General features: G+C 38.2%; 1 protein-coding gene across 2 annotated transcripts; it reads left to right on the top strand.

Moving 5' to 3' along the window:
* The first annotated feature begins 387 nt into the window (after positions 1-387).
* Positions 388-11,206, top strand: LOC105035176 (retinoblastoma-related protein). Of its 2 annotated transcripts, none has more exons than XM_010910624.4 (18): positions 388-687; positions 822-926; positions 1,025-1,158; positions 1,249-1,345; positions 1,438-1,484; positions 3,667-3,865; positions 4,011-4,077; positions 4,199-4,378; positions 4,497-4,690; positions 4,776-5,652; positions 6,525-6,678; positions 6,782-6,854; positions 6,947-7,123; positions 7,265-7,384; positions 7,464-7,608; positions 7,707-7,819; positions 10,595-10,710; positions 10,806-11,206. In XM_010910624.4, the coding sequence occupies exons 1-18, from the start codon at positions 586-588 to the stop codon at positions 10,966-10,968; spliced, it is 3,063 nt and encodes a 1,020-aa protein (XP_010908926.2). In that variant the 5' UTR covers positions 388-585; the 3' UTR covers positions 10,969-11,206. The 2 variants fall into 2 exon arrangements, with proteins under 2 accessions (XP_010908926.2, XP_073106566.1); XM_073250465.1 differs by having other exon boundaries at positions 7,202-7,384.
* The last annotated feature ends 340 nt before the right edge of the window (positions 11,207-11,546 follow it).

The following is an 11,546-nucleotide window of genomic DNA, read 5'->3' as shown; positions in this document are numbered from 1 at the left end:
ACCCTGAAGCACAGCAACAGGCGTCGACTCTCGTGGGACCCACACACAAATACGCGAGATCGGATAACCGTGACTGGCTGTGTACGTATCCCCGGGGAGGAATATAACCAGTCACCCAAACCACGATAAACAGACACGTGTCCCGATAAGCCAGCCGAGCGGGCGGTCCACCCCGGCCCCCTCCTCGATGCCGCCCCAGCGCCCAAACGGTGGGCCCACCGCTTCCCATCTCAAGGAATTTGGCGGTAAAAGTCCTCCCAGTCCACGCGTCGAGTTTTGATTGGCGGAACTATGTATGCATGGTCGGTCATGGCATGCATGACGCCATGGCATGCCTCTGTTTTCCCGCGCTAAAACGGAAGGATTTCCCTGCCGAAAGAGGGAAGATAAAAGCGGGCAGGAAAAAAAGGGAGGGAATTGAGAGGGGAAAAGAGAGGGTTTTGCGAACACTTTAGCGATCTTCCCTAAACCCCCTCGTTTGGATCCGATCCGCCGCCTAATCCGACGCAGATCGGGTTCTTCCGGCGCTCTCCGGCTGTCCAATCATAGATCGGTTAGGGTTTGAGGCGACGGCGTTTTGAACCCATGAGCCAAGCTTCTGTTGAAATGGAGGACGTGAAGCCGTCGATTTCTTTGCCTTCGGATGATGGCGGAGCTATGGAAGCCCGATTTACGGATGTCTGCAAGGTTTTCATATAGTCTTTGGGTTCTTTTGTTTGATCTGTAGCGCTTTCTCCTTTCTTTCTTTCTATCGACCTTCTATCTCTGTCCTGTTGTGCTCTTTTCCTTGTGATATCTGACACTGCTGATCTGTTGAGCAGAGCAAGCTGGCCCTTGACGAAAGCATGATAAGGCAGGCGATGGTTTTGTTTAGAGAAAGCAAGCACATCCTCTTGGCAAACATGTCAGCAATCGGAAGTGGATCTGTAAGTTTTTTTTGTTTTGTGGTAATTTTTTAGCTTATTTAGATCATGATCTGATGTCAAAATTGCTTCTTCTTCTTTTTTTTCTTTCATTCTTCAAGCCTGAGGAGATTGAAAGGTTTTGGTCTGCGTTTGTTCTGTATTGCGTAACAAGATTGAGCAAAGGGAGAACCAAGCACGAGAAGGAAGAAAATGGTATCACTCTTTGTAGGATATTGAGGGTTCTTAAGATGAAGTAAGCCCGTTTCTTTCATTTCTCCTTTTGATTCTTTTTGCCTCAGGGTTTGTTTGGATTCAGCAGTTTCTTTTTTCTTTAAATCTGTAGTGTTGTGGATTTCTTCAAGGAGATACCGCAGTTTTGTCTCAAGGCGGGTTATATTTTAACAGGCCTATATGGATCAGATTGGGAGAAGAGGCTTGAGGTATTGAAACTAGAATCATTTTTATCCATGATCCTCTTCTCTTAAATTATGATTTGTCACTGACTCATGCCCGTCTTCCTTATTTTGATTAGCTGAAGGAACTACAGGCAAACATCGTCCACTTGAGTCTGCTAAGCAGGTGAAAAATTACTGGGATGGTTTTCCCTGCTATTGGAGCTATTTGCTCGTCCTTTTTTTTCTTGCAATTCAATTTTAGGATTGCATATATTCTGTAACTAATGTGCCAGTAGTTTTGCGACTGGCCTATTTTCAGTACCGTAAATCGTTGTCCCATGTTTGGTGTTGGCATTAAGTATGGTCAGAGGAAAATATCAGAAACCAGAAAAGGTAGAGAGTTGCCAAAAGTACAGCAAAAATTCAAATAACTGAAACATAGGTTTAAAAAAAATTATCAGTAGAATGATTCTAAATTTTTTTAAGAATTCAAAGAACAATAGTCTGCTGCTTCGCTTAAAAACTGAACCAAAGATTGCATTAATTATGGATGACTGGAGTCCTTGATTCATAAGTAGGGTCATAATGGACTACTTTTTACTGATTTTCATTCTTACTTTATATTCGCTTCACTTTGATTTTAAATATCTTTCATGTAAAGGATCTACTGTAGTTGTTTCAAGTGTCTAGTTGTTTTTCTCACAGTGGCTGCACTAGGAATAGAAGTTTTCCATATTGCTGCTGTTCCTAGCATTACTCTTTCTAGATAACTGCCTTTGCAGTTCTCATGTTGTGATATTATTTTTTGGGGCTTTCTATAATTCCATGTATTAAAATCAACCAGTAATTCAAAAGATGCCATCCTAAAAGGTGTACAAAACATTTATATATTTTATAGTGAAATATATCTTCATATTTGGTTTGTGATGTAGATCTTGATGAGCTAAAAAGGAAAGTACAGAGCTGTTTAAACTGACAATTGTAGGGGTAGCTCCTTAAGCCAACAAGAGCCTATATTTGAGAACAAAGACGACCATACATAAGAAAAAAATGAGGAATTCAAAATAAATTCAAAATTTTGCTGTTCTTTTGATTTCCTTGGAAATGGTAATGAGTTGGAGCTTAAATAGCTTACATGAAGGTTCAATCATTATTTTGACAAAACAAATTCTAACCAACTTTTGTTCCAAAAACAGAGGATAGGAAGCATGTAAGTCTTAAATGGTCTCAAATTCTAATAGAATTATGATTATGCGACTCAAGTATCCAAAAGCGTATAATATTTAAGTCCTAAATCTTTAAGAAGATCCTTCTATTAAGTAACTGACCATAAAACTTAAATATGATAGTTAAATTCATCACTCTTTACCTTTATACTTGTCCACAATAAATAAGTGCTATGATAATTTTGATATGCTGTGAACTTGGCCTCTCTGAAAGGTCTATACTATGACATAAACTCTCTCTCTCTCTCTCTCTCCCTCCCCCCCCTCCTAATTCAGAAAGTGTTCAGCATTAACTTTTTTAAATTCAATAAGCTGCTGCAGAGGGTTAGCAATTCAGAAAGTGATCAGCATATACATTTTGTCTCCTTACTGTCATATTTGCTAATCAATATACCTACCAATGGCTGTTATATATATATATATAGAATATTTTAAGTATTTTGTTGCTTGAGTTGGTGCATTTTTCCAATTAATTGTTCTTGGTGTTAAGAAGTTGCAACAGGAAGCTGAAGGATGAACTGCAATTCACGTATGTGAGTGGAACTGCCAAAATTTTGATGATAGTTATGTTGTTCTGCGAATGACATTTTTTTGATTTTTTTTTTGATGAAAATAGATCCTTTTGGCGATACCAATGTCTACCTAGTAGTTGCTCCTGCTTGTAATTTTAGAGTTTATAAGCCAGTGGCCTGATTGGGTGAGCCTTGATGCAATGGGATGGTTGCTCCACTATGACCTGGAGTTCATGGGTTTGAAACACATAAAACTAGCCTCATGGGGGTGAGGCTGCATACATTTGACCCTCCTTAGACCTTGCAATGGCCTGAGCCTAATGCACTGAACTGCCCTTTTCAAGTAGATGGCTGTAAACTTTTGTTGCTAACTTGCATTCAAACTTACTTCTTACACAGCATTGTATCTATGAAATTTCATAGCATGCTGATGTCTAGTTTAGTTGCTAGGGGCCAGTTTGATTATTTGATGTGCAGTCTGGAATCATCTATGTGTCACTACAATTTGAACTATGCTTGAGAACTCCTCTTTGAGTGCTTTGTATTATTTAATAACTTACTTTGCTTAAGATAACTGTTGATTCATATAATTGTGATAAAACTGTCTAATGAATATCTTTCCCACCAGGTACTACAAACGTGCATATCAGGAGTTATTCTTGCCAAATGATGCAAGCAGTGGTCAGCACTCTGTAGTTTCTAACAGCGTGGGATATGTTTCTGACTACCATCGCTTTGGATGGTTACTATTTTTAGCTCTTCGTATCCATGCATTCAGCCGCTTTAAGGATCTAGTGACTTGTACAAATGGATTAGTCTCTATATTGGTCGGTTCTTTTACTTACCCTGGAATGTACAGCTTATTTTAATACAAGTGTTATTTTTATCTGTTCTCTGTTGTCAGTCATTGGCAAAATTTGGGTCAAGTTTCATTAACCTGTGTGCTTCTCATATTTCTGGATCTTCTGGCAGGCCATACTCATCCTTCACATTCCTGTGCGCTTCAGGAATTTTCATATCCAGGATTCATTGCTTTTTGGTAATTAACTGTTCATGGGTTTGCAATTTGTATATCTATCTTCTAATTTTGTTTCTCGGATGTTATATGTTGTTGCTAATACATTGCAAACTGGTGGATTTGGTATGCTGATTTGGCTCAGCTAAAAGAACGGACAAGGGTGTTGACCTTGTAGCTTCTCTGTGTGACAAATATCACACCTCAGAAGATGAGTTGAGGAGAGTCATGAAGAAGGCTAATAACTTGATAGTGGATATCTTAAAGAAGAAACCATGTGCAGCTTCAGGATGCAAAAGGGAAAATCTATCTTGCATCAACACAGGTGGAAGAATTAGCTTGCGTTTTTTAAGAGAAATCATATTTGCCCATGAGATTTATGTCTAAATTTTAGCACTTCCTTTTCTTGCTTTATGCCAAATCCAGTATCATTTTGTCTACAGATGGTTTGATCTATTTTGAGGATCTTCTGGAGGAAAATTCATTGCAATCAAGTATACTTATCTTGGAGGACAATTATGATGATGCAATCAATAGTAAAGGTGAGCTGGATGAACGCATGTTTGTTAATGAGGAGGACAGTTTACTTGGTACTGGAAGCTTATCTGGAGGTTCCATTAACATATGTGGAAAGAAGGTATTTCACTTCTCCCATGTAAACCTATGATCCTTGCAGTTGACTGTGGATTTCTTTATTCATGGTTCATGTCATATTAATGCAGCGGAAATATGATGCAATGGCCTCGCCAGCAAAATCAATAACAAGTCCGATGTCTCCACCACTTTCTCCGGCATCACCTGAAAATGGAAATCCTGTCAATAATTTTAAGATGGTTCCCATCACACCAGTGAGCACTGCTATGACGACCGCAAAGTGGCTTCGGAACATTATCTCTCCTCTTCCTTCGAGACCTTCAACAGAGCTTCTGCGCTTCTTTTCATCATGTGACAGGGATGTAACAACTGATGTTACACGTAGAGCAAGCATAATATTGGGGGCAATATTTCCAACTACTTCATTTGGCGAACGGTGTATTTCTGGAAACCTGCAGAGTGTAAACCGGATGGACAGTATATGGGCAGAGCAGAGAAAAGTGGAAGCCATGAAGTTATATTATAGGGTTTTGGAGACAATGTGTAGAGCAGAATCACATATATTGAATGGCAATAATCTCACTTCACTGTTATCAAATGATCGGTTTCATCGTTGCATGCTTGCTTGTTCAGCTGAACTAGTTTTGGCTACACACAAGACAGTCACTATGATGTTTCCTGCTGTTTTAGAAAAAACTGGGATAACAGCTTTTGATTTGAGCAAGGTGATAGAGAGTTTTGTGAGACATGAAGAAACACTTCCGAGAGAGTTGAAACGGCATTTAAATTCCTTGGAAGAGCGTCTACTAGAAAGCATGGCATGGGAAAAGGGGTCATCGATGTACAATTCCTTGATCGTAGCAAGGCCAACTCTTGCTGCCGAAATAAACCGTTTGGGACTTTTAGCAGAGCCAATGCCATCTCTTGATGCCATCGCGGTGCATCATAATATTTCGACTGGAGGCTTGCCACCTCTTCCTTTTCAGAAGCATGAACAGTCATCAGGTTTCTCTTAACCCATTAACAGAAGTCGCATGTCATTGCTAAGTAAAAAATTTTGTACATCAGAAATTATTTTACATAGTTTATCCCAAAGGTTGTGTTGACTATTTCTTAAACATTCTCTTTTGTATTACTGCATGTATTCAAATATTTACCAGAGCTGATTCAAGACCCTTTGCCTCATAAGTTGAATTATGTGTTTCTAAAACAGAATACAAGACCAGATCTGTAAATTGTTCATCTGATGACAGAAACTCAGTAAAACATTATCCTTCATTCAATAGCAGTGGATTCTGCTTTATAATTGCTGGATTGGAAGCAAAGGAATTTGATTACTCGTGTTTGAAGCCTTATTATATTTCAATTGACCTTTTGGTGGATTGCCTGTGTATGTTATGTATGCATGAATCTACCATATGATTCAATTGGGGGCCGTAGTGGAAATTCTGTGTCGAGATTGTCAATTTCTAGAATTCGCTACTTGTAACTTGGGTTCGTGATTCATGTTTTATTTAGGTAAGAACCGCTGTTATAGATCTTAAATCATATACCATAGCAGAACAGTGGTGAACAAGAAACTTTATCTTATACATTTAATTGATTTAATAAATTATAGCTATTACTGTTCAATTGTAACTTTGTAATTACTCCAAAAGGCTTCTCAAAGTAACTGTTCATGTCTTTTAAGTTTATATTGTTTCAAAATAACTTACCAATATTGAAACCCATTCATTACTTGTGCTGCATATTGGCTTCATGATCACTATTTTACCATCTTGTCATTGTTTTGTTCAGGTAAATTCATCTCCAAATCTTCCATTCCTGCCTTTATTACACAACTGATTCTGTTCCTTAACTAATTGATTTTGTTGCAGATCAAAATGGAGATGCCGTGTCTCCGAAGAGAGCATGCAGTGAATATAGGAGTGCGCTGGTAGAGCGTAATTCCTTTACATCACCGGTGAAGGAACGTACATTGACGTTGAATCTTAAATCAAAGTTACCACCACTTCAATCTGCTTTTGCAAGGTTGAGATCTCCATTTTATTGCTTGTTTGGTTCATTATTTGGAATTTAAAGAATGGTGAAATGAAAAAATGATGAACTTCTAATCTGATTGTCCTGTCTGCAGTCCAACAAGGCCAAACCCTGCAGGAGGAGGGGAAACCTGTGCTGAGACAGGGATCAATATCTTTTTTAATAAGGTTAAATTGGTGTTTTAGAACTTATTAAAAAAAAAAAACTTTCTAAATTTTATACTCTTTTAAATCTGGAAATTTATTTTTCTTGTTTGTAGATTGTAAAGTTGGCTGCTATTAGAATCAGAAGCTTATGTGAAAGACTGCAACTGCCTCAGCAAATTTTGGAGCGGGTCTATTCTCTAATCCAACAAATCCTTAGTCAACGGACTGCACTATTTTTTAATCGACATATTGATCAAATTATCTTATGCAGCTTTTATGGGGTCGCTAAGGTATACTCGGGCAATGGTTCCAGATGTCAACTGTTATTTGGACTGCCATATTTTCTAAGCATATGTTTTTGCTGGCAGATTTCTCAAATGGCTCTAACCTTTGTACTGCCATATTTTCTAAGCATATGTTTTTGCTGGCAGATTTCTCAAATGGCTCTAACCTTTAAGGAGATCATTTACAATTACAGAAAGCAACCACAATGTAAACCTCAGGTTTTCCGCAGTGTCTTTGTTCATTGGCCATCAACAAGCCACAACGGAGTAATAAGCTTTACCTCAGCTTCCTTTCAGTTCCAGTTCTTTTTTATCATATTTCTAAGCTAATTCTGTATTTAAACAGAAAACAGGACAGGAGCATGTTGATATTATCACCTTTTACAATGAGGTATTTATTCCTTCAGTCAAGCCTTTGTTGGTGGAGTTAGGACCTGCTGGAGTTGCTCAAAAAATTAAAAAGTCTCCGGAGGATAACAATAATGCTGACAGTATGCTATTTTTATTTCCAACTATGAATTTTTTGTCAAAGTGCAGCTTTGCCTGGAAACTATTGCTTTTCTTTTCCTGAATTATTTGTATCATGCAGGTCAAATTCCAGGATCACCTCGGTTGTCTCCTTTCCCAAATCTTCCAGATATGTCACCAAAGAAAGTTTCTGCTGCTCATAATGTATATGTTTCTCCTTTGCGATCATCGAAGGTATGCCTTACTCGATTGCTTTATCATAGATTTACTAAGCTTTTCCAATCCTATTGTAGGAAAGTTATTCACTGCATTTCCATTTTCACTTGTTTATTATTCTGGAAATAATGGAACAGAGTTATTAAACTAATGGGCAACAATTATGATAAAGGTTTCGGAAAAGCTTAAAATGTCTCTTTTTCATATGGCGGTTACCTGGTGTTCGCGATCTTTCCGATATTTTAATTAGGATTACAAATCAAGCTACACTTGAACTGGTGCCAGCATTGTATAATCAATACAAAAGCAATAGATTAAGATGGCCATACAAACACTCATTTTATTTGGTACAAAACTATGGCTGTGATGTTTATAAGGTATGTGGATTTTGTGCAATTCATATACTTTTGTACACCAGAGGTTTAAGGTGCATCTCCATTGCCTTCTGAGTGAGCAAATGAAGGAAAGACTTAAACCAATAGTAGTGGGAGAAGATCTAAAGTTCCATTTTGGATGATTTAAATGCTCATTCTTAAGAATTGTAAGTACAGTTTCTTCTAGCTGAGGCAAAGCTAGCCTCAGCCAAAGGACTCTTTATGCCTTCTGCTATCGGGAATTAGTGACAAAACTTCTTGTGGAGATTCTTCTGATGACAGGCAAAAATGGTTATCATGATCTGCTAGTTCATTTCTGAACCATCAAACTGCTTTGTAAGTGAAGAAGGTTTAGTGGCAACCTACTCTCCACTTCCTGCAGAATGTTAAGATAAAATGATGGCTAAACTCTTTGTAGGATGATAAAGTAATTCAAAATAGTCTGTGGCAGAGTGAATTAATAGTTTCATCCAAGGATCACAGTACCAGTATTGGAGCTTGGACCGGTTAGCTGGGGGCACAGTTCCGTATGCCCCCGTGCTATTCCATTCTGGGCCTGTATCGGCATAGCAGAAAGGGTGGGGGAGAGAGAATGGGAGAGGAAAAGAGAGAGAGTGGGGAAGGGAGGGATAGGGAGGAAGGGAGGGGAGAGATGTTGAAGATTGGTGGAAGCCAGAAGAATGCAGCCTGACATGGCAGAGAGGGTGGGGGAGAGGAAGAACGTGATAGAGGAAAAAAGAGGGAGAGGGAGAGGTGGAGGCTGCTGGAGGGCTGGGTGTGGAGGGGCATAGGAGGGGCTTTACCATCTAGACCGCTGTTTTGTTCTAAACGGAGGTCTATTGGGCCTCCTTTTTTTTTTTTTTCTTTCAATTTTAGAAATTTAAATGAAGTTGGCAACGCTCTTGCTGACTTCACGTAATATCTTCAAATTAAAAGACCAGCCCGCTGTGCGATTCCCTAGTCCTCTGGAGCCTCCCTCTCTCTCTCTTTTCCTCCTTTCTCCCTCTCTCCTTCACTGGTTTCTTGTTCAAAATGCTAGAACCATCCTGATTTGCCGCTGGCACGGCTTGGTACATCCTAAATCAGATGCTTTGAGATGGTTCTGCATTCCTTGGTTTTATCTATGTTGGCCACAAGAAAATGACCAATTTGTACTTCATTGCTTGTATGAAAGTGAAATTTCCTGCAAGCACGACCCCATTATTTTCAAATTAATACCCATGCAGATAACCCTTTTGACAGTGGGTAAATATCTGCTCCTATTTTGGGGAACAATTGAGTGGACCTATAAAATTCAGCTGAATCATATAATTGAAATATAAGGAACCAAACAAAGCTATTATTTATGTGGAATCATAAAACAATTAGTGACATGGAATTAGAGTTTTAGTCCTGAATTAATTGCAGAGATACATAGAGAATTCTGAATGATCCATTTTTGAAGGTTCAAAATCGCCATGTTTATTGTTATAATTCATCAATAATTAAGTTGAATCATGTTCAGTAACATATACAATGTTCTGTGTGCATGTGTGCATGTGCTTCACTCATTATATATATATATATATATACATATATATCTCTATGTATATGTGTGTGTGTGTGTGTGTGTGTATGTACATGCATGTGTGGATATATGTACATATATATATGTACATATATATACATATATATTTGTACATATATATACATATATATATGTACATATATCCACACACACACACACACACACACATACATAGAGATATATATGTATATATATATATACACACACACACACACATACATACACACATATATACATATACATAGATATACACACACATATATATATATATATATATATATATATATATATATATATATATACATATATATACACATATATGTACATATATCTAGATACATATACACATATATGTACGTATATCTATACATACGTACATATATGTACGTATATATAGATATATCTACATATATGTACATACATACACACACACACACACACACACACACACACAGATATATATATATCCTGTGATGTCAGTGCTGGAATGCTTTCAGTAATGATCAATGATGAAGCTAATTTGTTTTGGTGCATGTTGTCTTGTTGCACATTGGAGCATCAATGCCGTTCTTTTCCTTCGTTCTGGTTCATACTTTTTATTGTTTTTTTAAGCTGCTTTAATAATGAAATCTATTGATTCAGGAGAGAATACGGTTCATTGGAGTGGTATGTCATTTTTTTATGCCCAGAAAACTAAGTAAACACGCATAGCTATATATTTGTATATATATTTGCAGCTACATACATACAGACAATATGCATGTGCGCACTCACACATATATACATATATTACAGGAAAATTTTCAGAATTGCCTATGTATGTAAAAATTGTTCTCTTTTTTGCATTGATAGATGGATGCATTGCTTTCACCAAGCTCCAAGAGCTATTATGCTTGTGTTGGCGAGAGCACTCATGCTTATCAGAGCCCTTCCAAAGATTTGACTGCCATCAACAACCGCTTGAATAGGTATGTTTCCTAAAAACTCCAATGCGCGTATCTATCTCGCGTATGTTCCCCCAAAGATAACGTTCATATGCCTGCTGCCCTAAATGTTACTGCAGTGGGAGAAAGGTCAGCGGCAGACTAAACTTCGATGTGGTCAGTGACTCAGTTGTGGCTGGGAGTCTTGGAGCTCAGAATGGCAGTTCTGCCCCTGCCCCTGCCCCTGCCCCTGCTTTTTCCATTTTGGAATTACCCGTGAAACGTGAACAGCCTGATTCCTAATTGTTTGGAGGGTGTCGCTTTGTATCTAACCTATTCTCACCTGCTACTTCCTGCTGCTTCTAATCTTATGATAGATTTGTACATGAGTTTAGTGAATGGGGAATTATGTGAGCAGTAATAAGCAGATACACTGCCCCTGAGCCCCCATTTGCCGTATGTTATAGTTCTAAAGGTATGTCAGAGAAGTGCAGTTTTAACCAATGTAATTTAATAAATCTTTTCATTGCTTCCTCGATCATATGGTTGATGTTGATGGGATTATTTGCTCTAGAATCTCATAGGTTCAGATGTTACTGAAAGCTGGGATGTTGTTATGTTGAAGCTTATGCAGGAGGTTTTGAGGCCTAAATTGAGGCTAAAATGCAAACTTCACCTTGGCACTTGCTTGAAAAAGCATGCTTATAACAGCAGCTTCAGGGGCTTCAGGAGTGGATGCAGCATGTTCTTTTTTTCTTTCCCAGTTTCCCATTCGGAATGACCATATGAGCGACTATCATTATCATCTGGTCTATCCAACAGCTGGTAAGGAGACTTCGCCCATCCATCATGGTGCCTCGGTGACATATTTTCGGAATGTC

Source organism: Elaeis guineensis, unplaced genomic scaffold (assembly GCF_000442705.2).
Source record: "Elaeis guineensis isolate ETL-2024a unplaced genomic scaffold, EG11 Super_Scaffold_1000033, whole genome shotgun sequence".
NCBI classification, from domain to species: domain Eukaryota; kingdom Viridiplantae; phylum Streptophyta; class Magnoliopsida; order Arecales; family Arecaceae; genus Elaeis; species Elaeis guineensis.
Note: the sequence above shows the minus strand (reverse complement) of the source record. Positions and strands in the feature narration are given on the sequence as shown.